The 26481-nt window shown below is 42.5% G+C and overlaps 1 protein-coding gene across 8 annotated transcripts in view; it reads right to left on the bottom strand.

The window, feature by feature from the left end:
• Window positions 1-26481, bottom strand: part of MRTFB (myocardin related transcription factor B) — a 225753-nt gene that overhangs the window by 122287 nt on the left and 76985 nt on the right. For all 8 annotated transcript variants that reach the window (XR_006274578.1, XR_006274576.1, XR_006274577.1 and 5 more), the window contains exon 2: window positions 17677-17874. Coding sequence is in view for 5 of the 8 variants with exons in the window: in XM_043493351.1 (XP_043349286.1) it covers window positions 17677-17830 (154 nt within the window). In the remaining 3 variants the exon portion in view is untranslated. The remainder of the gene's footprint in view (window positions 1-17676; window positions 17875-26481) is intronic.

The raw sequence follows: 26481 nt of genomic DNA, 5'->3' as shown, positions 1-26481 counted from the left end.
TCTGTGGTATCTGAACGCGTGGTCCAATAAAAGATATCGCCTCACACACCTTGTTAGTCTTATATTGAGCGATAGACTCTGTTGCCTATATTATTCATGACTTGTAAGTAAAAGTAACAAAAATTAAGATTATCCTCCACTGCAGTCAATCACTCTTCTAAAGTACTTATAGTGTTATCTTTTTTTAGGTCTGCATCTTACCTCAAATACTCTGCTCTTCCAACTCTCTAGGATCTCTCAGTGAAATTCATGCAAAATTTGCTCATTATAAGTAAAAGATAGTTGTGGTGTGCAGAGGGAAAAGAGATTTGCATTATATCAGCAAACCATAGACACTGTCTCTGTGGGTGCTCCAGGACTAGCACCCATGGGGAAAAAATGGTGGGTGCGGAGCACACATCGGCAGCCCCCTTATTAGCTTCTCCCCACCCCCTCCCAATGCCTCCCGCCTGCCACGATCAGCTGTTTCGCGGCACACAGGAGGCTCTGGGGGGGAGGAGGGAGGATGCGGCGTGCTTGGGGGAGGTGGAACTGGGCACGAAGAGGCGGGTGGGGGTGGGGCAGGGGCGAGAACAGGAGGGGCAGAAATGGGGTCTTGAGGGAAGGGGTGGAGTGGGGGCGGGACCTGGGGCAGAGCCGGGGGTTGAGCACTCCTCAGTACTTTGGAAAGTCAGCACCCGTGGTTCTTTCTTCAGCTCTGGGAGGGAGTGGGTGCTAGTAGTTAGAGTGGGGGGGGAGGGGCTGGCAGTCAGGACTCCGCAAACTAAGTAAAATTGTTTTCTCAGATACATGTTTTCTCATTCCTTTTATATATATATATATATATGTATGTATATAAAATATCACATCACATGTATTTGAGAAAACAATTTTACTTAGTTTGCTGATACAATGCAAATCTTTTTTCCCCTCCACACACCCCAAATAGCCTTTCCCTCTAGCAAACTACTAAATTATCCCCTATGCCACAATTGTTTTCCAAAGGGGTTCTGATGGAGCAGCAGGATTTTTAAGACACTGTTAAATGATGGAGTTCAGTTTAGTAATTTTAAAAATAGCATTAAAATCTCAAACAATGTTGTATTAAACATAAATGAGTACGTGTGCTTATGTGTCCAAAAGACCCCGAGCACATTCCCTAATGTAGTATCAGATCTAAGGTAGGCATCAATAAATGACTATACCCAGGTGGTTAAGACTTGTTTCTAGCAATATCACTTTCAAAGATCACTTTTATGGAACCAAATTGAACTGAAGCATTAACACAGTTTTCAGAGTAGCAGCCGTGTTAGTCTGTATTCGCAAAAAGAAAAGGAGTACTTGTGGCACTTTAGAGACTAACAAATTTATTAGAGCATAAGCTTTCGTGATGCATCCGATGAAGTGAGCTGTAGCTCACGAAAGCTTATGCTCTAATAAATTTGTTAGTCTCTAAGGTTCCACAAGAACTCATTAACACAGTGTTCATTTTCCGCTAAACATTTAGTTATCCACTTAGAATTTCTGGAAACAAAAATCAAAATAAGACATTATGATCAAGAGATCTCTGAAGGAAAGCATACTTTTCATATCTTCTGTAATTACTTAAATGCCAAAATCTTTAGCATAGGATTTTTTCATATACACTAGATGCCTTAAGCGGAGTCAGTTATAAATCAGTCTCCCATCTTAATCTCTTCACAATAAGCAGATAATAAAAAAAAATCTATAAATCAGATTAAAATGACAGAGAGTTTGTTTAGAAGTTTACCAAATGGAATGACCCTGCTGGAATTCCTTCAAGTAGCCTGTGAAAATGTCAGAATATATTCCATTTAAGAGGTCAGAGTCTCTAGAGAGCTCTGAGTTTCGGCCTGTATGGCTTTTCACATGCTTTAATATTTGAAAATTGTTCCTTGTAGACACTGACTGATACTCTGGGAATGCTAGGATTGTGGGAACTGGCAGTACCAATGACAAAGGCAGACTTAATGGGAAATCAGTACCTACTGAGTTTACTCTCTCAACCCTTAGTAGATAATATTCAAATGCTTGGGGAAGAGGATTTCACATGTTAGCAGTCATTTGTTTTCCTACTGACACTGTTTCTTCAAAACACTGAAGATAACTTCAGAGACACAAAAGAAAAGAAAATAATACTGGTTGCAACATTTTGCATTTCTATTAGGCTTTAGGTTTAAGATTATAAAACCTAGTATGCTTTATTTCAAGGATTACATTTTAATTTTAATTTTCAAGGATGATGATAAATTATCAAACCTCTTACATACTTTTGCATTCATAACCACACTTTTAAAATTTGATTTAGATATACATTTCATCTTTTTTAAAAAAACATTTGCCTCGTAGGCGAATGTCACTATAAAATATAAACTTAAACTGAAAAAAATCATTCAACATATTGAATCAAAACATTTTGCACTGCGTAACTACCGAATGCAAATACCCTCATAGTAGTATTCATGGCACAAGTACTTCACAGATTTCAGCCTTTTATTTAAAAAGTGTAAGGCTAAATTAATAGAACAAATTACTGGAATGGAGAATATCTGTTAGTATTATCCATATCTCATTACTTTCAGTTTAGTGACTCTGGGACAACTGAAAATGTCTGGTTTCAGAGTAGCAGCCGTGTTAATCTGTATTCGCAAAAAGAAAAGGAGTACTTGTGGCACCTTAGAGACTAACAAATTTATTTGAGCATAAGCTTTCGTGAGCTACAGCTCACTTCATAGGAATGCATCCAATGAAGTGAGCTCTAGCTCACGAAAGCTTATGCTCAAATACATTTGTTAGTCTCTAAGGTGCCACAAGTACTCCTTTTCTTTTTGAAAATGTCTGTAATTTTATAGTTTCACCACGTTTTCTAGAAAAGACTGTCTTCATCTGTTGCGTGTTTATTTATTAAAACATACAGACTAGGTTTCCTCCTTTTCTACACTACTGTTTATCTATCACCTTGTGCTATCCAGTTAGTAAGAATCTTTGAAGATTAACAATCCTGTTAACTTCTCTGTCCATGCATGCTCTGTACAATCCATTGGGTGGCATAAATACAAATAGGCTCATGAGCCTTAGAACTAGCCTACATTTGAAATGCTACAGTGGCACAGCTGCAGCGCTGCAACTGCATTGCTTTAAGAAAAGCAGTACTTGTGCCACCTTAGAGACTAACAAATTTATTAGAGCATAAGCTTTCGTGAGCTACAACTCACTTCATCGGATGCATTTGGATGCATTGCTTTAGCAGTGTAGACACTACCTATACCAATGGGAGGGGCTCTCCCATTCATGAAGGTAATCCAGCTTCCCAAGAGACAGTAGCTAGGTTGACAGAAGAATTCTTCTGTTGACCTAGTGCTGTCTATACTGAAGGCTAGGTCAGCTTAACTATGTTTCCCAGGAGTGTGAATTTTTCACACCACTGAATGACTAAGGGCTTGGCTACACTTGCAGATGTAGAGCGCTGGGAGTTAAACCAGCCTTCGGAGACTGCAGCAGGGAAAATGTTGCCATATGTTTACACCGTCAGCTGCAAGTGCACTGGCGTGACCACATTAGCACCTCTTGCAACGCCACAAAGAGCAGTGCATTGTGGTAGTTATCCCAGTGTGCAAGTGGTTGCAATGTGCTTTTCAAATGGGGTGGGGTGGTGTGGAGTGTGACAGGGAGTGTGTTGTGTGTATGTGGGGGGAGAGACAGTGTGTTTTGTGGGGCTGAGAGTGTGTCAGCATACTGTCTTGTAAGTTCAGACAGCAGCAGACTCCCCTCCCTCCTGCACACTCACAACAGCAGCATTCCACACTAACGGTTGCTTTGTCCTGGAGGAGATAAGCATGCCGACTGTCAGAAACGGAGCTTTGAAAAGGGATATCTGCATGCCTGCAGCCAAGTTCAAAATGATAAGAAGAGTGGCCACTTGACTTCAGGGGATTATGGGAAGTTTCCGGAGGCCAATCACAGTGCAGTATTGCAACACCTCATCCAAACTGATGCCTGGGCATTTCAGCCGGGGCACAGCAAGCCTTATGCTTCTCGTGGAGGCGGATTACCAGAAGCACTCCCGCTGCAGAGTTCAGGAGTTCTACGTGCCTTGCCAGTGTGGACACCTCAGGAGTTAGGGCGCCCAGGGCTGCTTTAATGCGCTCTAACTTGCAAGTGTAGCCAAGCCCTTAGCTGGGTTGACTTTTGATTGTAGACCTGACCTTAGTGTCCCCAACTAGACAAACAAAATATTTTTCAAATAAAGTTTTCATTTGATTTCCTCCAATATGCTGGGGGTGGGGGCGGGGAAGAGGTATCCACTCTGTTGGGGGTAATTATTGAGTGTTTGAGACCCAGGTGCACCCATCTGAGTCCTGGTTTTGATCTTCATCTGTGAGTAAAAACAGATTGCCAGAATCCATCAATTTTAAGAAAAGCTTTTTTTTTTTTCTCTCCGGGTGGCTGTATCTTGGGAACCTTTGGTCAAATGGACCCAAACTGGGATCACTAACAGAAACCACTGTCCTCAGGAGGCACACCAAGTAACCGTGTAGATTTTAAAGTGCCTAAAAGAGTTGAGCTTTAAACAGAATGCTCGTTGTAACGTGAACTATAGCAGACGAAAGCTTATGCTCTAATAAATTTGTTAGTCTCTAAGGTGCCACCGGTACTCCTTTTCTTATAGCAGAGCTGTCTCTCTATAAAACTTTATTCTGAACTTGAAGGATTGACAAGTCAACGTACTCCTGGCCTAAGTAAAAGTTAGTCATGTAAGTAAGTCATGTAAGTCATGTAAGTTATAGAAGTTTTGGGGGAAAAAACCACCTCTCCCTGTAAAAAAAGTTACACCTTTCAAAATATTTCTTTAAAGACATTACTTCTTTGGTTTATTGAACTTGACAGTATCTCCTTATATTTATGGTCTACAATAATCTACTTAATGAAGAAATTATAAATTAAGGCAGAAATGTATAGGTTGTTTCTCTTTAGGTGTGTTCAGAACTGCTTTAAACACATTCTAAAGAAGCAACTATAACAAACAAAATAAAAAAGCAGATAGACCACTGTAACCGTGACTATCTCCTCTCTGAAATAAAATATACACAAGATCAGCCAACTTTTGGAAGGTTTTATAGAACAGGAGGTCTCATAAAAAGGAACTATAGAAGCTGCAGCAATTAAGTCATTGGCTGAGCAAACAAGGTTTAACACTCAAGTGGATGGAATTTCTCTGTCTGTAATGTCTGTGACGACTTTTGAATGCTGCATCTGATCAATTCCAAAATTTTCAGGAAATGTTCTAGACCTTAATGGGCAGACAATAAAGATAATCCACCTTCAATGGTCCCTTAGAATGGAAGATAACTACTTATGCTAAACAAACTGTTCCTCTTTGCATTTACCTGTGACTCTCACAGTACCTCTCTCAGACCTCAAGTAGAACTCTGTGTGGATCGAAAGCTCGTTTCTTTCATGAACAGAAGTTGGTCCAATAAAAGATGTTACCTCACCTACCCTTTCTCTCTAATAAAGACAAGGATGACAAGTACTGGGTCTTTGACAGGCTGGGTCAGAGGAGCAAAAAAAAGAAATCACTCTATAGAGATGGAAGGATTTGGGCCTGGTCTACACATAGGCTGTGAAAAATGTCATGCCCTGTGTGACAGGGTCTACCAACCCCGAACTGGGCCAAGGGGGAACAGACCAATCACTGTGGGCTCAGGAGGCAACACCCCTTTTCCCCATGCTGTGCATGCTCCAGGTGGAAGAACCAGTCAAAAGGAGGCAGCCCAGCTCAGTCGGGGCTGGCTGCAGAGAAGGAAGGATGTGGACTGCAAATTCCTGTAAAGGCGCCGACGATGCTTCAGGCGGTAGATTCTGAGAACCCAGATTATGCTGCAGATGACTTGCTGACTGCAGAGACTGACGGCGAAGCCAAGTCATTACCAGCTGAGGAGATGCCCAGGATGCAACTTGTGGTAGGAAGTGACCCGGGGAAGGTAGTAGAAGCTGATGCCTGTACCCCTAGCGGGGAGTTCCCCTGCTTCATAGGTCCCTGGATCGGAAACTGGTGGAGAGAGCAGAGGCAGGTTCCCCTACCACACCCCACAGGCCACCAGGCATGGCTGCTGTCTGCTCTACATCCCAGCACAGAGGCTTAGAGGCTATGGACTGTTTGTTTGTTCTGCACTGCCCAGGGACCACAGATTTATTGCTGTATTTGCTCAGCACAGGGGGCTGATTCCCCAACTGCTACTGCCTGCCCCAGCCAGGAGGTTTAGGGGCCAGAGACTGCTTGTTTGTTTTACCCCACCCAGGGGTTACATAGACTGCTTGTTTGTTTTGCCCTGCCCAGGGGTTACAGACTGATTCTGCTCCATCCAGAGGGCCAGAACTCCAGTTGTGCTTGTCGGTCCCAGCCCAGAGGCTCAGGGGCTACAGACTGTTTGTTTATGCGGCTCCGCCAGGGGACTAGAGCCCACCTCGCTGAAACTCCTTGAATTAACAGGAAATCCCGATGACTGGGTGACAGGGTGTATCAACCCCGAACTGGGCCAATCGGGGTGGTTCTTTAAGATGTGTTACCCTACGGGTGTAAGTGTGTCTGCATCCCTGTGCTGCTGATTGGAGAGTTTGGGTAGCAGTGTCTGTTCAGCCTGCACATGCACTCCCTGTCCTCTGCCATGAAGCTAACTAGCATGGACGGATGAACCCTCAACAGTTCCTTCTCTACCACAGAGTCATTGATAAGAACTCTGAAGTAGAGGGGAGGAGGATGAGTTGTGGAGCTCCCACAGAGACACACATCTTGAAGAACCATTGTTACTGTTCAGGGTGAGTAACTTTCTCTTCTTCGAGTCAAGTCCCTATAGGTGCTCCACTGCAGGTGACTTCTAAGCAGTACCCCCTGTTGGAGGCGGGGGCTTTGGAGTCAAGTCTGTTATAGATGATAGCACCGTGGCACTGAATCTGGAGTCTGTAGCAGAGTCCCCAAGGATGGCATAGTGTTCTGCAAAAGTATGTCCAAATGCCCAGGTAGTTCCTCTGCAGATTTCTGATATAGGGATACCCTTGGAGAAGACGGTTGAGGACACTGACCTCATAGAATGCCTATGTATTGAAGATGGGGGTCTAACATTTAGTAACAGAGTTTGATACAGGTCAAGATCCATTTGGAGAGTCTTTGAACTGAAATCGCTGTACCTTTTGACCTATCTGTAATGGAGAAGAAGAGTCTTGGAGGTAAAGCTCTTGTCCTGTCCAAACAGAAGGCCAAGACTCGCCTCATGTCGAAGATAGCTTCCCTATTATCCTGTTGAGGTTTGGAATAAAAGGTTGGAAGTTGAATAAGTTGGTTCATATGAAATGTGGAAATCTCCTTGAAAGTGAACTTTGGATGTGGTTTAAGTATGACTTTGTCAGAGAAGAACACTGTGAAGGGGGGGATGCATCATCAGAGCCGCTATCTTCTCTATTTTTCTCGCAGAGGAGATGGCAATCAGGAACGCTATCTTCATGTCGCTAATATGACCATCTTGAACTTCTGAGCTTTGATAAATTTGTGGAGTGCTCTGAGGTCTAGTATGGGTCTCCAATCTCCCTTTTTCTTCGGTATCAGGAACTAGTGAGAGTAGAAGCCTTTACCTCTTAGTTCTGTGGGCACTGGCTCTATAGTGCCTACGCTGAAGAGATGGTTTAGCTCCTGTCATAGTATGCTCTCGTGAGAAGGGTCCCTGAAGAGGGATGGGGAAGCGTATGCGGGGGTGGGGTGGAGATGTAAAATGGATGTCCATCTCGGATAATCTCCAGTACCCATTTGTCAGAGGTTATCCATTTTCAGGTGCGGCAGAAAGGGGTGAGATGGCCTCTGAAGGAATGGGAGAGGTTTTCCAGCCTGAGATGATGTTGAGGAGAATAAACTATAGGCACCTTGACCAACCCGTCAAAACTGTCACTTTGAGGTGGAAGGTTGAGAGGAAGTGGGTTGAGATCCCAACCATTTCCATCTGGGGAACTGGACTTTCTTCCTCTGAGGTTCAAATGACCTCTGAGATTGATATTGCAATGACCAAGGTTTGAATTGTGGCTGAGGGCTATACTTTCTCTTATACCCAGGTGTGTAGATCCTGAGGGATTGAAGAGTAGCCCTGGAATCTTTTAACATGTGGAGGGAGGCATTGGTCTTTTCCGAAAATAGTTTTGTTCTTCAAAAGGAAGGTCCTCCACAGTCGTACAGACCTTCTTTGGGAAACTGTATAGGTGAAGCCAAGAGGCTCGTCTCATCATGATGGCAGTAGAAATGGACTGCTGCTGTGTCAGCTGCATCAAGTGCAGACTGGAGGGATGTCTAGCCACCAGCTGGCCTTCACTGACTGTGGCCTTGAATTGTTCCTTATGCAAATATCAGGAAGCTGTTCAATACAAGAGTTCAGCTTCAGATAATTCTGGTAATTGTATTTTGCAATTAAAGCTTGAGAGTTCACAACGCGGAACTGGAGAGTGGCTGAGGAATATATTTTCCTGCCAAAAAGATCCAGGTGCTTCTAGTCCCAGTCCCAGGGGGTGGATTTAAATTGGTGTTGATAGCACTTTAAGTTGACCACATCAACTATAACTGAATTGGAAGGCAGGCAGGCAGGCAGGCAGAAGAGAAAATCTGTGTCTTTTGCCCGCATGTAATATTTTTGGTCAGCCCACTTGCATGTTGCTGGGACAGGTGTGGGGGTCTGCCATATGATCTTGGCACTGTCCAAGAGTGCCTTGTTAATAAGGAGGGCTACTCTGGACGAGGCAGAAGAATGTAAAATATCCACTAGGCTGTGATGTGACTCAGTCACCTCTTGTAGTGGTATCAGTAATGCCTCTGCCACCCGTTGTGCCAGGTCCTGAAACAATATAAAATCATCTGCCATATACGGCAGAGGGGGCATCATCATCTCATCTGGTGGTGACGATGAAAAATGGATTTGTGGGGTAACTTCCTCCTCAACTTCAGCCTCCTGTTCCTCCCATGCCTGTTCAGGGAGTTCAGATGCCCTCAAAGCAGCAGCTGAAGGAGGGTGTCTCATTGGTTGCTGTTAGGCCATACTGGAACTATGGAGAGCCTGTTGTCTTTGAGCCTGCCAGGGATCCCAGTAGGCCCATTAGGATGGGAACAGATCCAGTGATCCATGGCTGCCCAAACCATGGAGCCTGTGGATCAGGAGGATGATATGATGGAGGTCCACAGTGAAATTGGGCACCATACGGTAGGTGAGAAGAGTGGCGGGAGACCACATCCTCTTGCTTACTTTTTGATTCAGAAGATGACAAGAGTGGTGCATGGCAAGAGGTCATCAGCGAGTCAAAGGCTCCGGGTGAACTCAGTACCAGGGTCCCAGTACTGAGAAGAAACAAGTCCAGTACATCAGACACCACAAGATCCGTTGCACACCTGAAGTGGGGCAGTGCCAAAGGTGTCAGTATTGGTGGTGGTTGTCGGTACTGAGATGCCTGTACCAAAGGAGTTGGTGATATAGACTCGATAGTATGGTCTATTGGTGCCTTGTGTGCTCCAATGATGATATCCATGCCACAAGAGCCTTCCCTGCGGCAGACTTTCTATTTCTCTTGCCTTGGTGGTACTGACTGTTCCTTGCTTGTGCCCACTGGATTCTTAAGCAACCCGATGTGCTCTGTCAGGATGGTACCGTGTGAGCCCTGTGTACCAGATTTAGATGGCTCTGGTGCCGTTGGTACTAATGACACTGATCGAGCAGGAGATCATTTTCAGCTCGATCGGGGCTTGCTATGGGGACTCACGGACCTTTTCTTAGAGGCCTTATGTGAATGGCTCATGGGTGTCTCCTTGAGCACAGGTCCCTTTGAAGTAGAGGGTTATGGTGAGGTCTCCTGTCGCAATTTGGGTGGTTGAAGGGCTGACTCTATGAGTAGGAGTTTGAGCCTCAGTTCTCTGTCCTTTCTGTATCTGGGCTTCAGTAGCTGACACAAACCACACTTCTGTGGGGTGTTTCTCTTTCAGGCAGTGGATGCATAGAGAGTGTCCATCAGTCACTGCGATAGATTCTTTGCAACAGAGACACTTCTTGAAGTCCAGGGAGCCATGCACACCCTGTCCAGAGGGGTCCCCCCACAACCAGGGGTTCATGAAAGAATGAAGTCTTTTCTTTTTCTTTAGGCAATGGCCAAATAAAAATGTAAATGAAGAAAAGAAAGAAAAGAGTCTTCAGAAGGGAGCTAAAGATTAGCATTTCTAAAAAAGTTAATCTGTGAATGGACAGTTAAAGCCCAGTCTTTAGTCAGGGGCGGTTGAGAAGGAACTGAGGTGGGTTCGCCCGCCCATGCTAGTTAGCTTCATGATAGAGCATGGGCCAGCACATGCATAGGCTGAAGGGACACTGCTACCAAATTTCTCCCATCGGCAGTGCAGGGACGCAGACACACCTACAGTGAAGCACCCATAAGGACACTATTCAAAGAAGAATCAATGTTTTTCATAATTCCTTTCCTTTAGTTGCCTTTTTCTGTATCATTTTATTCCCTATTCCCCTCCCCACACCCAACTTCACCATCATGGCACCTTACTGTACCTCTCTCTAGGAAAACAAACAAGCAAGCAACTATCTTTGAAGTCAAGATCAAAGCTGCTTGTATATTAGCTCACACTCTACAAAAACATTCCTTTAAGCAGTGCAAGTGCTAAGAGAAAGTGTCCATCACCTCTGTGACAGCACCAAACAGGCTTGAAACAGCTGCTGCAGGAGTTCTGTTAAGTCATCAAAAGCGCACTCACCAAGGCAATGGCCCATTGAAAGGGAAGAATTAAAAATAAAGGACTTAAAAGTTAATTTATACAATTTAGTTTCTAAAGCACAACATAGCTAGGTTTTATTGGTTGGATTACAACTGAGCTGCTTTTTCACGAAAAGAAAAGAAAAAAGAAAAGAAAAGAAAAGGTACTTGTGGCACCTTAGAGACTAAACAAATTTATTTGAGCATAAGCTTTCGTGAGCTACACCTCACTTCATCGGATGCATTCAGTGGAAAATACAGTGGGGAGATTTATATATACACACAGAGAACATGAAACAATGGGTTTTATCATACAAACTGTAAGGAGAGTGATCACTTAAGATGAGCTATTACCAGCAGGAGGGGGGGGGGGAAGAAAACCTTTAATGGTGATAATCAAGGTGGGCCATTTCCAGCAGTTGACAAGAACGTCTGAGGAACAGTGAGGGGTGGGGGGGGAATAGTTTTACTTTGTGTAATGACCCATCCACTCCCAGTCTCTATTCAAGCCTAAGTTAATTGTATCCAGTTTGCAAATTAATTCCAATTCAGCAGTCTCTCGTTGGAGTCTGTTTTTGAAGTTTTTTTTGTGGAAGAATAGCCACTCTAAGGTCTGTAATCGAGTGACCAGAGAGATTGAAATGTTTTCCGACTGGTTTTTGAATGTTATAATTCTTGACGTCTGATTTGTGTCCATTGATTCTTTTACGTAGAGACTGTCCAGTTTGACCAATGTACATGGCAGAGGGGCATTGCTGGAATATAATGGCATATATCACATTGGTAGATGCACAGGTGAACGAGCCTCTGATAGTGTGGTTGATGTGATTAGGCCCTATGACGGTGTCCCCTGAATAGATATGTGGACAGAGTTGGCAACGGGCTTTGTTGCAAGGATAGGTTCCTGGGTTAGTGGATCTGTTGTGTGGTGTGTGATTGCTGGTGAGTATTTGCTTCAGGTTGGAGGGCTGTCTGTAAGCAAGGACTGGCCTGTCTCTCAAGATATGTGAGAGTGATGGGTTGTCCTTCAGGATAGGTTGTAGATCCTTGATGATGCGTTGGAGAGGTTTTAGTTGGGGGGGTGATGGCTAGTGGCATTCTGTTATTTTCTTTGTTGGGCCTGTCCTGTAGTAGGTGATTTCTGGGTACTCTTCTGGCTCTGTCAAGCTGTTTCTTCACTTCAGCAGGTGGATATTGTAGTTGTAAGAATGCTTGATAGAGATCTTGTAGGTGTTTGTCTCTGTCTGAGGGGTTGGAGCAAATGCGGTTGTATCGTAGAGCTTGGCTGTAGACAATGGATCATGTGGTGTGATCTGGGTGAAAGCTGGAGGCATGTAGGTAGGAATAGCGGTCAGTAGGTTTCCCGTATAAGGTGGTGTTTATGTGACCATTGCTTATTAGCACCATAGTGTCCAGGAAGCGTATCTCTTCTGTGGACTGGTCCAGGCTGAGGTTGGTGGTGGGATGGAAATTGTTGCAATCATGGTGGAATTCCTCAAGGGCTTCTTTTCCATGGGTCCAGATGATGAAGATGTCATCAATGTAGCGCAAGTAGAGTAGGGGCATTAGGGGACGAGAGCTGAGGAAGCGTTGTTCTAAGTCAGCCATAAAAACGTTGGCATACTGTGGGGCCATGTGGGTACCCATAGCAGTGCCGCTGATTTGAAGATATATATACATTGTCCCCAAATGTGAAATAGTTTTGGGTGAGGACAAAGTCACAAAGTTCAGACACCAGGTTAGCCGTGACATTATCGTGGATACTGTTCCTGACGGCTTGTAGTCCATCTTTGTGTGGAATGTTGGTGTAGAGGGCTTCTACATCCATAGTGGCCAGGATGGTGTTTTTAGGAAGATCACCGATGGATTGTAGTTTCCTCAGGAAGTCAGTGGTGTCTCGAAGATAGCTGGGGGTGCTGGTAGCATAGGGCCTGAGGAGGGAGTCTACATAGCCAGACAATCCTGCTGTCAGGGTGCCAATGCCTGAGATGATTGGACGTCCAGGATTTCCAGGTTTATGGATCTAGGGTAGCAGACAGAATACCCCAGATCGGGATTCCAGGGGTGTGTCTGTGCGGATTTGTTCTTGTGCTTTTTCAGGGAGTTTCTTGAGCAAATGGTGTAGTTTCTTTTGGTAACCCTCAGTGGGATCAGAAAATACAGCTAGATGTATATGGTGAAATGATAGGAAACATGGTTAACAGGCACATTCAGGAGCTTAATTTTGTTTTAAATTTTGTGGATACATATATTGACGTCAGGCTACCCTTCATAACATGAAAAGCTCAGCATATCAAGGCTCAACATGCACAGTAATCAGTCTTCACAAGGAACAAAATCAGGCAGTTCTTTCAGAGGCACAATGAAAAACATGCACAAAATGTAGCTTAAAGACAGGTTGGAAAAAAAACACTTATCCATGTTGAAGAGGAATCTTTCCAGAGTGAATGCTGTCAGGTTTTTTAAAAATTACGCTTTCTTTTAAAAAAAAAAGTTTTCATGTTTCTAGCACTCATGATTATAAAGACAACCTTCCAAATGCAAAATGAGATTGAACCAGTGCAGTGTTGTCTGCCTAACTCACCGGAGAGCAGACTCATAGGAATCTGGAAAATACTACACTCAGTCACACCTATGGTATATCAAGTATAATATCCTGCTTCTGGCAGTGGACAGCAGCAGATGCTTCAGAAGACAGTATAAGAAATCCTGCACTAAACAGATGTGTGATAATCTGCCCCAGTGAAAGTCTAATCTTAATTCTTAATAGTTAAGAGATTGGTTTCAACCCTGAAGCATGAGGTTTTATATTCCTTCCAAATCTTTTTAGAAATAACTATTATAAATGTGGATGTTCTTGTTACCAATAAAACTGTCTAATCCCTCTTTGAATCTTGTTGAACTCTTGGCCTCAATAATATCCTGAGGATCAGAAAAAGAGCTAAGTAGACAGCCACAAGGTAATAAAGAGCAGATTGTTCAGAGATATGGGGAGACAAGAAATGAATGTTTGGGTGGGGTGGGATGCAAGCACATACAGATACAAGAATCGCATTATTATTAAGGTAAGCCATTTCATAAGGCTACTTTTTTCTGTTGGGATAATTTGTTTTTATAGGAATTTTTCAAGGCTCGTTAAACAGATTTCTTTATAGCTGGTACCAAGAAAGTGATGGTAACTCTCAAGCTGTATTGCATGGGCTGCTTAAGATGTATAGTTATGAATAAAGCTCTGTGTTTGTCACGAGGGTCATAGATTCCATGACCTCCATGACTTCTGCAGCAGCCCAGCTCGGGCAGCCGCTGGGCCAGTTGCTCTGGCTGCTGCTGGGGTAGTCTAGGGCCCCCGTGCCCCCCAGAAGCAGGAGTTGGGGGTGAGTGGTGGAGGCTTAGGGCTGGGGATTGGGATGCGGGGCAGTGCTTACCTCGGGGGGGGAAGCCCCCTGGAAGGGCAACAGGAACTCCCCTCCCTCAGCTCCTAGCTCCACATGCTGCCTCTGCCAGCAGGCACCGCTCCCACAGCTCCCACTGGCCACAGTTCCCAGCCAATGGGAGCTGCAAAACCAGGGCTGGGGCACAGCAGAGGCAGCACGTGGGTCTAAGAGATGGAGGTTGCCGCTTCCCAGGAGCCGGGTAGGAAACCTGCCCCAGCCCCGCCAACCACCCCCCGCCAGCACCCCGCAGTACCCCCTGAGCCACGCCCCCACCCTAAGCACCCGCAGTGTCCCCCCAGCCCACACCCCCCAAGCACCTGTGCCCCACCTAGAGTACCCACAGTGCTTCCCTGGGCCGCGTCTCCCCTGAGTACCTGTGGTGGTGTCCCCCACCCCGGGGTCACATCCCCCAGCACCTACGGTGCCCCCTTTGCCCCTCCCATTTTAGTCTGGGGTATATAGTCATGGACAGGTCATGGGCTGTGAATTTTTGTTTACTGCCCATGACTTTTACTAAAAATACCCATGACTAAAACATAGCCTTAATTATGAACTACCAGTCTCACTGCAGATAAATTTATAAAAGGACTTCAGTACAAACCGAGTCCCAGATAATACATAGTGAGAATTAACATCTCAAAGTTATATGCTTCTTTCTGAAGTTTAAGGGATTTTTTTTAAACGGCTCATCCATTGAAAAGTGATCTAGAACCAAAGTTTTAGACCCCTGAAACAAGAGAACTGAACTGCAGTTACATTAAACTGTTCATGAACTGTTTTAATTATGGATCAGTAGTATGTTAAATAGTTGATATACGTTTAAAATCTGCACACTTGTGGACAAGAGAGCGATGCACAGATTTACAACAGGGCAGGGGAAGATTTCTTCCCAGCTGTACAAAACCTAAGCTAAGTTTGCTATGGAAAAAAGGAAGTGGTGGAAGTTTCTCACTACCTAACTTTTCCTTGATTAAACCTGTATCCTTCCTCCAATGTTATACAATTTTGGCCATGGCACACTATATGCATCTCCCAACATTGAGTAACATATGCATACTCGTCTATTTGGAAACTAAAAGCATCCTGACGACGATTAATACTCCCACCATTGCTGGAATAGGGAGCATAAGTCTCCAGACTTGCTCCCAAACTCAGGTCTTTAACATAGACAGTCTGACAAAGCTCAAAAGTCTCTCACTAACAGAAATTGGTTCAATAAAAGATATTACCTCATAGGAAGACACAGACCCTGTGGCCATGCATTTATTTTATTTTAAGGCTGAGAAGGTACACCACCTTTCTCCTTACGTACTTTTACACCATACTTCTGAATCATTAATAAATGGCTTGCTTTGGCCAACTTCCCTGGTTAAATAAAAACTGACACAAAATTTATTATTCCAATTTGGAAACTGAATATTCCCAATATTTACCAAAATGAGTTGAAAAACAAGTATTTAAGACAAATCTGCCAAGTAGAAAAAGGTGATGAGCAATGTATTTGTGAGGTCCAACATGCTTTAAAATAATTATGACTCCATTTCACAGTGAACACTAACGTACATCTTGATTCAGACCTAACTCTTCCTGTGCTTACTGTAGCAGTGGAAACACATTTCTACTAAGCTGCCATGCCAATATAAACAATGAGGATAGATACTGGAAACATTCCTAAAATGTAAACCTCATTTTCCCTACAATGTTCATCCTTAAACTAGTCTGTGAAATAATCTTTTTACTTTAAAACCTCAAGTTTAAACACCTCTAATTTTTCAACAAAAAATAATTATTTGGAATAATTATCTTCAGTTGTTTGGTAATGTAACTATGTCCCCGGGGAGAAAAAATACATTTGATTAACTAATACTTTCACTTTGTATGAGGATGTATGTTGAGGATTATATCCTTATAACTTTGTGTTGAGGATTATATCCTTCATTCATGTAAACAAACAGCCACAGTTTATGTGCATTGGTCAACATTTTCAAGATTGGGTGTTTAAAGTTAGGCCATTTGCAATGCTAAATGAAGTTGTTCAAGACACATTTCACAACAAATAAAACTAACATTCATACTTTAATATAAAAAAAATGAGGAGTACTTGTGACACCTTAGAGACTAACAAATTTCTTTGGGCATAAGCTTTCTTGGGCTAAAACCCACTTCATCGGATGCATGCAGTGGAAAACACAGTAGGAAGATATATATACACAGAGAACATGAAAAAATGGGTGTTGCCATACGAACTGTAACGAGACCAATTAATTAAGGTGGGTTATTATTAGCAGCAGAAAAAAAACTTTTGTAGTGATAATCAGGATGGCCCATTTCAAACAGTTGACATGAACGTGTGAGAAACAGTAGGGGGAAAAAAATTAGCATGGGGAAATAGTTTTTACTTTGGGTAATGACACATCCACTCCCAGTCTTTATTCAAGCCTAATTTAATGGTATCCCGTTTGCAAATTAATTCCAATTCTGCAGTCTCTCGCTGGAGTCTGTTTTTGAAGGTTTTTTTGTTGGAGAATTGCAACTTTTAGGTCTAAAATTGAGTGACCAGGGAGGTTGAAGTGATCTCTGACTGGTTTTTGAATGTTATAATCCTTGATGTCTGATTTGTGTCCATTTATTTTTTTGCGTAGAGATTGTCTGGTTTGGCCAATGTACATGGCAGAGAGGCATTGTTGGCACATGATGGCATATAACACCAATGTGATAAACAATAAATGGACACAAATCAGACATCAAGAATTATAACATTCAAAAACCAGTCGGAGAACATTTCAACCTCCCTGGTCGCTCAGTTTCAGACCTAAAAGTTGCAATTCTCCAACAAAAAAACTTCAGAAACAGACTCCAATGAGAAACTGCAGAATTGGAATTAATTTTCAAACTGGACACCATTAAACTAGGCTTGAATAAAGATTGGGAGTGGATAGGTCATTAAACAAAGGAAAAACTATTTCCCCATGCTAATTTTTCCCCCTTATTGTTACTCACACCTTCTTGTCAACTGTTTGAAATGGGCCATCTTGATTATCACTACAAAAGTTTTTTTTTCTGCTGCTAATAATAGCCCACCTTAATTAATTGGTCTCATTACAGTTGGTATGGCAACACCCATTTTTTCATGTTCTCTGTGTATATACATCTTCCTACTGTATTTTCCACTGCATGCATCCGATGAAGTGGGTTTTAGCCCACGAAAGCTTATGCCCAAATAAATTTGTTTGTCTCTAAGGTGCCACAAGTACTCCTCGGTGGTTTTTTTTTTGCTGTTACAGACTAACACGGCTACCACTCTGATACTTTAATATGGTTGTCGGATACATAAATGGAGAGAATTAACAAATATTTCACTTGAGGAAAGTAAGCAATTAAAAGCATTATTACCTCCACTTATAAAAATACACATTTCTTCATGACAGAGTAGGGAGGCCCTGCCTCTAACCTGTTTTGTACTCACCATTCTTTCGTTCGTTGAGGGGAGGTAAGTATTGACTAGGCTGCAATGAGAGTTCCTGAAATTCATGAGCAACTGCTTCACTATGAGGACTAGGAACAAGATTTGTTAGTGATCCTGAATCATCCTCAGTGTCTGCTGTCCCTAAGTGGTCCATTGTGTCCAGGCAACTGGCCTCTTAATTACAGCACGTTGATGAATCTGGTAAGAAAAAAAAGGGAAAAATATAAAGACAGCATGCAACTATATGCAAATGTTCAGCAGTCAGAATAATAATTTAATGCTTAAGATGTTATGAGACTTTGAATATTTTATCACAAAAGACAAATCTGAAGATCTCCCTCATAAAACCTTCTTGATACCAAATAAATAAAAACAATGGTGAAGAGTTCCTTAATACAAAGCTCAAACACAATGGTTCTCAATTCGTGGTCCCTGGACTAGTGATTGTCTGCGGAACACTTGCTGGTGGTCTGTGAAAGTGATAGGTGACGTGGTGGTGGTCTGCCTCCTGGTTTTCAGTTGCTAAATTTAAAAAAGCTAAAATAGATATAAAATACTTTCCTAACATTACTTTTCCACATGAACAATTTCTCTAGTTGCTAAAGGAATGTTTCACAATTGAAAAGAAGACGGAAGACTGTCCATCCAGAACTCCATATTGAAGTCATGGTCCACACTTCAAAAGAGGTTGGGAATCCCTAGTCTAAGATATTGCTTCTTACATACCCCACAGATTTTGTATCTATAAAGATTTACCACATTGTCAATTATGCTTTGACTTTTTGTAAAGGAGACATTCAAATGATTTTTTAAAAAGTTGTTTAAAGTTTAAAAGTTCTCCCCACTTTTTTTTTGGGCTGTTTTATGATGTATAAAAAAGCAGAATTTGTTTTCCTGCTTCTTATTTGACTGGGACCATGTCTACATTACAAACTTTGGTCAACACAAAGTACATCAGCGTAAGCCGCCAAAGTTTGTATATTGCTCAGGTGCATGCACACTTGTGTCAGTGCTGCACGTATTCACCAGGAGTGCTTGTGTCAATGCAAAGTGCAGTACACCATAGTCGGTATCCCAGTGTGTCATGTGCCACCATCTGGCACAACGCCTTTTGGGAAATTTTCACAGTGTGTTGTGGGATAGAAATGACTTGCCATGGGATCTCTGAGAGCTACGAGTCAGCTTCTCAGCATGCAATATTCTCCATCTTAAAGTGCCATTCATATCCCATAATTTTTGTGCCTTTTTAAAAAAAATCCCACAAACCCAAACAGCATTTTTTGGTGTCTGCCATTTCTGATAGAAGCATGAAGCCTGCAGAGCTCTGCACTATTCTCATGAACTTTGCAAATACAGGATGCAGAATTTTCCTGTATTTGCAGATGTACAACAAGTACTGTAAAGATGGGGGACACGATGATTTCGTCAAGGACTCTTTTCTAAGGAACACAGGGAAAAATAATTCAAGGTTGTTGTTGGCATGTATGGAGCAGCTACAGACCTTGCAGCATCACTTCGGGGTCAAATAAACTAGCACTGACTGGTGGGATTACATCATAATGGAGGTTTAAGATGACAGAACGGTGGCTGGAGAGCTTTCAGATGAAAAAGGCCACATTACTGGATGTGTGCGCTGAGTGTGTCCCAGCTCCCTAGCACAGGGGCACCAGAATGAGAGCTGCATTAACAGTGGAGAAGCGAGTGGTGAGATCATTTTGGAGTTGGAAAATCAACAGTGGCTGCCGCTGTCATGCAAATGTGTAGGGCCATTAATCATCTCCTGCTATGCAGGACTGACATTCTCAGCAATATGCTGGACATAGTGGTGGATTTGCAGCAATGGGGTTCCCAAAGTGGGGCTGGGCAAGAGACGCATGACTACCCCTATTTTGACACCAGTACACCTTGCCACAGAGTACCAACAGAAAGGGCTACTTTTCTATGGCTATGCAAACATTGGTGGATCACTGGGGACATTTCACCAATATCAGTGTTTGCTAGTCAGGAAAGAGCCTGATGCTCACTTTAAGAATGCAGGACTGTTCAGCAAGCTGCAAGCAGGAACATTTTTTCCCAACTGGCAAATTACCATGGGTGATACTGAAACAACAACAGTGATTCTGGGGACCCAGCTGTTGCCCCGGGCTCATGAAGCCATGCAGTGGCCATCTTGACAATACCAAGAAAAGATTCAACTACCACAACAGCAGGTGCAGAATGACTGTTCAATGTGCTTTTGGTAGACTGAAGGGAGACTGTGGTGTTTACTCACTAGACTGGATCTTAGTGAAAAAAAATATCCCCATAGTTAGAGCTGCCTGTTGTGTCCTGAATAATAGCTGTGAGGCAAAAGGGAAAAACTGCCATCACTGTAGAGGGAGGAAGTGGATCAGCTGCCTTCTGACTTTGAACAGTCAGACACAATGGCCATTTCAAGAGCCCAACGTGGCGCTAGTGGGTTGACGGGGGCTTTGAAAGGGCAATTTAACAGTCAACCAAAGTAGCATACTATGCTGGACTGTTCTCTAGGCCTGGAGCTTTGGGTGCTGATTGGAACAGTGTACTACTTGCTGTACATTTATTATTACTGAGTATTTTCCTGAACCTAAGAATTATGCGTTGCTTGCTATACATTTACAAGTACTGTTTGCTTTGAGTAGGGCTATGCATTCTGCAATATTTACTGTTAACTAATAACGATAATTTGATTCTCCAAAAATAGAACTTTACTGAGTGGGGGAAAACAGTGTAGAAAAACAATGTGCAAAAAATACAGGCAATGTAGTACACGTTTGTAACATAAATTAACAGAGTGGAACTTTAAAATTGGAAAGGGAGTAAATATTTTTGTCCTTTTGTGTGCAAAAATGTAGTCCATTGTGGCTACCCATGCATCAGCTGTGGTCCTCACAGGTCAGTGTACGACAATATGTGATTTTCTCTGCTTTCCCTTGCCATGGAGTGATAGGGATAAGGATGTGGCCTGTGATGCCACATTGTATGTTGGGTTGTGTTGGGAACAGCAACCATGGAGTTTCCAAAGACTGCAAAGGTGGGGAGTCTGGGATTTTTGGACCTATAGGTCAACCATAGTCTGCAGCATTTGGGTTTTCTGCCTGAGAAGACTCATTATGTCCTGGTGCATCTCCCTCTCCTTTTCCTGCTGGGTTTCCTGGGCCTTTCTCCTGTCCTCACTTTACTTCTCCATGCTGTTGGTTATACTGGCCATCCAAGCTCTTTGCTCATGGTCCAGTGTATCACTAGCTTGCAGGATCTCAGAGAACACATCCTCCCTAGTCCTCTTCCAACTCCTCCTCATCAGTCAGGCATTCTGTGGGCGTAGAAGGTGGTCACCTCTCAAGGCTGCCATGCCAAACACTGCTGATAAAAACAGACAGATGTGCAATTGGATTTACAGTCATCACGGAAAGGGAAAAATAAGTTTCAAAACTTCTTTCCCTTATTCCCATAAACACTTTTAATAAGAAATGCTTATTGACACTACAGCTTTGGAGTACCATGCCATAGTGAGTATGGCCTGCCAGGGGCAACGGAGGGGAAGACTGTGCTGTTGCATTTAGGTATAACATTTCAGCCCTTATTCCAAGGGTATGAGTATAGGGAAATGGCATTGAACACTGGCACTATTTTCTACAGGTGATAGTGGTTTTAGCTGATACCTTACTTCTGAAGGTCACAAAGACACAGAGAACACAACTGCTACTAGCATCATGAAGCCACCCAGGCTCATATACTGCTTGCCTGTTTACTGCAACGGTTCCAGTCGAACTCTTTGCAAAGTGGTGTAAAATGGGTACTACCACAGAGGAACAAATAAGGCAGCCATCCACAGAAACTTTTGGGAGAGGATTGCAAAGTATCTCCATGAAAGTTTCACCAAGATGTTTTAGAAGAACAAAATGTACATAAACCAAGTGTTCCGTATTGCCCCCCCCCAACCCAACAGGAGAATGAAAAGCAGATGCCAACTCTATCTCCGTTTGTTCTACCTCTATCTCTTCTTGTATGAGTAAAACAATGAAAAGTTGATAACTTTGTCTTGTTAACTTGGGCTGGGCATCAACTTTAAATTCAAACATGATAAGGAAAAATGCATGCACACATGTACCTTAGTTTCATTTCCCTTCATCAGGCTTCTCCACACTTGCATGGTGGAAATGGCTAGGTGGTGAGCCTCAAATGGGTCCTGTCTCATTGGATGGCTGGAACCCACTGCGGTGTCTCCTTCTTCCTCACAGTTCACATCCAGGGTCTCTGTCTCCTCAGAGATATCCACAGTGTTATGCAGGGTGCTGGTGAGGTCTCCATCAAGTATGGCATGTAGCTCATTGTAAAAGTGGCAGGTCTGCAGCTCAGCACCATATCTATTGTTAGCTCCCTGGCCTTGTGGTATGCCTGGCAAAGTTTCTTCATTTCATAAGGCACTGCTGCTGATCCCTGTCATACCCCTTTACCTGCATCCCCTGGGCAATCTAGTCATAGATCTCCACATTTCTATGGCTGGTCTCTAGTGGTGCTTGCACAGACTCTCTTCCTCACAGACCCAATGCCTCCTGCCTACTCCAGGCAGGAACACTTCTAGTGTGTGGAGTTGGCATGGTTGGTTGAGCAGTTGCAGACAAGGGAAAGCTCCTAGGTGTGCTCACTAAGGTGGGTAACCGAGGACAAGGAATTTTAAAAACACAAACAGGGTTTTAAAGGGGGGGTGCGTGGCTTCTGGTCTCTGTGACCCCCAAGCAGTGAAGTTGCCACCTGTGACCAGAGCTGTCACTGGGGCACAGTGGGACAGCTACTGAAGGACTGTTGAGGTCAATACAGGTCATAGAGCATCTATGTTCACTGTGTCAACCTCAGTAGGTCAACCATGGCTCTATATTGTTCAAGGAGGTGGTTTTACTGCATCACTGTAATGAGGCACTTACATCAGCTGGAAACAAATTTAAGTGTAGACTCATGCACAAGTATGTCATTGCAAGGCAACTTACATCAACCTAACTTTTTAGTATAGACAAGGCATTAGAAACTATAAACATGTCCACTCTGAGTCTTCCCTGGATTTGCTGGAGGAATTCTTGGAGGCTGGGGAGCGGGTTGACGGGGGCGAGGGCTCAGATGTTTACTGTGAGTTCTTACATCTTTATTGAAGGAATAGGACAATGAAACTTTTATCAAGACAACCTTTTGGCCAAGTGCTTATTACACAGTGGAGTTAAGTAGGCATTAACAAAAAAAAGTTTTAAATAGGCTGACTAAAAATTCTTTTCTCTCACAATTGCTCAGCTTTTAGTTTCTTGCTATGTCATAATTTCTTATCCCAGCATAGAACGTTCCAGAAGAGACAATAGAATTTCCAATGTAAAATAATATGAAGAAAAAATAGTTTTAAACCAAAACCCTCTCATGCTATTTTACATAATAAAGAAGTACAACAGGACTTTTTCTCTTTCCAGAACATCTTTAGAGGATGTTCCTTATATTTGGAATGATGCTTGGAAAGCTCATGAACTCAAATCTTCCCCCACAGTACTACTTTGAATGATAGTCAAATGGTAACCACTGCTATCGTTAAAATTCCTAAACCAGTTTCCATTATACCTCTGCATTTTCTTAACTCTTAACTTTCTAAAACTGCCACTTTTGGACTCTCTCTCTAAATATATATATTTAAAGTTGAGCAAAATCCCTTTACACTTTCTTGAGTTCTGAAAAGGTGAGAAAATACAGACTTATGCCATTTTAATACAGTGTTACTACACTCTTTTCCCCACATAGAACTCAAAACCAGCTGAACACTGAAACTTAATCTGTGAATAGTTCTCAGTGAGAAGTTCAAGTTCAGAAAAAAAAGCTGGGTAATAATGTTATTGGGCATTAAAAAAATCACTAACTTTTTTGAGCATCAGTGCATATTCTCCATCCCCAGCTTCACAGATACATTGTGTACTGCTAGCTGGTGATATCATACAGCATGGGAGCCTAAAATTCCTATGAAAGTTGTAGTGGATCCTATTTTAATGAGCACACAGACTTAAAATACTTAAAACTGATTCTCCTTTGTAAGCAGCCTATGTTAAATAAAGGTGAATTAACTCCACTCTGATAGCCTGGAGTGTGTAATAGATTTTTTGGAGGATGTTGTCCAAATTAAAAGTAACTCCTCTTCTTAAGAACAAAAACAAGAGGAAAAAAATCAATTATTAGAAGTGATATAACACTTCACATCCTCAAAACACTGTTTAAGAGTTAGCAAATGAATCCCCAGTAGCTCTCTCTATTATGGAGAAAACTGTGGGTATGAAAAACTACAAATTCAACAATTTTATGGTGACTGTAGCAGCTACTCATTGAACAATATCTGCAAATGCTAAACTTTCATCTGAAAATAAATTAGGAGTCCAATCCAACAGAAAAATAAGATCCAATCCTGAAAATAAAAATCACCTGGACAGACTCCTGTGGTTATGACAAGCCCCCATGAAGTTAATGGGGCACTCCAGAAGCATAGTAGTCTACCCTAGTTTCTTTTTTGCATAGAACCAGCAGTATCCAAGCAAATAACAGAAGAAGCAAAGGTTGCAATTCACCGCAACTCTATTGATGCTGTTCACCTCAATGAAGCATAGCTGCCTAGTTCCACTCAACTATATGTGGCATTTTATGGAATTTTTAATTGCATATTTGCAATAAAACTGTATACAATCTACTTTCAACTTTCAAAAAAAAGTGCCAATTTAGCACTGGTGAAAAGCAACCCCAGTGAATGAAGCCCTCTGTTTATCTAAAAAGTCAGCCTTCTCATAGATGCTGCCAGTATGTATGTTAACCATGTGAACTGATTATTGTAATGAGGATTATAGCTCATCAGAGAACAATGGCAATTTTTTTCCCTTTCAGAATCTTAAATCAAACTGAAATCATTACAGTGCTTCATACTGTGTGAGAAACTCCCGAAGGAAAAAGGGGTGACAAGTAGGTAATGAGACACATGGGAGCAATGAGGAAAGCAGGCTCATCAGGAAATGGGAGCTTATAGGGAAGGCATTGACACAGGAGCTAATCTGGGGAGAGGAGAGCTAAAGGGGGTAAGTTGTAAACTCAGGATCTAATGGGGATAAAGGGAACAAGGAACCTCCAAGAGCCATGGTGGAAGAGGGTCTAATAGAGGTGATAGGTTGGGGACAGGTATAGTATTTGACTGGCTGCATTGATTAAGGTAATGGGAATCAAGAAAATGGGGACCTCAACTCACCTTCCTCCCACATCATCAACTGACCACCACAGTTTGTGTTAACTGACAGATTTAGCGGAGGCATTTAGAACAGCATGGGCTGTGGAAACAATTACAGGAAGTCCTCTCTCCTGTGCTCCTCTCCCATATTAACTTACTTTTACATGATTGGCAGCTTTTATTCAGACTTGTATGAAAACAAAAAATGGGATGATAAATAACTTTTCAATTTCAGAGTCTGCAGTGCTCCCATGTCAGAGTTAACACTGTGTAAAGGAAGCTCTAACAGCAGCTATCCTCCCTGTAACAAGATTAAGGTTACTTTGAAAGCTTCAGTTTTTCACAATTTGATTCCCTTGGACCGTCTTCCTTTTGTGTGTGCTTACATTATTAAAGATTCTGACCAATTAACTTCATTTGAATTAATCACATAAGTAATTCCTAATGTGCTTTCACATCCAGTACCTGTCAGTTTTAAACAGGTGGAATGTCTTGTGATTAAGACATAAGACTGGGAACTCGGAGACTGGGGTCATACACCCAACTCTGTCACAGACATCCTCTGACAGTTTGGGCAAGTCCCTTCATGTCTATGCACCTCAGTTTACCCATCTGTAAAATAGGGTGTGCAATTTATCTCACCAGGAAATTATGAGTAACTCACTAGTGCTTGTAAAATGCTATCTAGCTATTCTATATTAATCTTGTCATTGGAATATCTGAACACTTTTCTATCCTTATATGGAAAGTACTGTAGAACTGCTAAATATTACTATTATTGAAATATTTACATAAATCATAATTTGGTATTCCTTAAGTACTAAGAAGTCATCATACTATTATGATAAAACAAAACTATTCCTAATCCAAAAATCCATGAATTTGTTTTAAAACAAACAAGCGAACAAAAAACAACAGAAAAACCTATCCTCACATGTAACAATGTTATTTGACAATTTATTAATCTAATTTTCTCAGAATAAAACGGGTTGGGGGTGTGAAGGGGAAGAAGCAGAAAATTAGTACCACCAGCTTTGTTACAATTGAACTGTGGGGAGACCCAAACATTAATACTGTATTTCATTTCACAACCTGTAAAGAGGAAATATACAAAGGGAATTTTACTTTTATGGAGGAAAATTTCCTAGTGAAAGAAAATAATATGTTAGATATCTACAAGTTCCATCATCTCCAAAAGATCAAGTAGAGCTCAACTCCTTTATATGTTAGTACATTTTCCCCCACAAATGTTTAAAAGCTCAGGAGTATTTGAGATTATACAGGTCATAGGGTGACACTGGCCCTTTAAGAAAGAGCTGCCAAAGAGCAGGGGACTGTAGGAGTTCCTGGAAGGAAGCTGTAGATGGTTTCTGAAGGAAGGCTGAAGGCAGGGGAGAAGCAAGAGGGGTTTACTGGCTGACTTCCCCAAACCAGAGAGCTAGGGCCAAAGGACTGAAGACCAGAGAGCAGCAGAGGGAGTTGCCTGCTGATGTCTAAACTGGAGAGCCAAAGCCATGGACTGGAGAGTGCTGAAGGCAGTGAAGAAACAGGGCTTA

The sequence above is a fragment of the Dermochelys coriacea genome, chromosome 10 (assembly GCF_009764565.3).
Source record: "Dermochelys coriacea isolate rDerCor1 chromosome 10, rDerCor1.pri.v4, whole genome shotgun sequence".
NCBI lineage: Eukaryota > Metazoa > Chordata > Testudines > Dermochelyidae > Dermochelys > Dermochelys coriacea.
The sequence above is the reverse complement of the archived record's forward strand: the minus strand, read 5'-3'. Positions and strand labels throughout refer to the sequence as shown.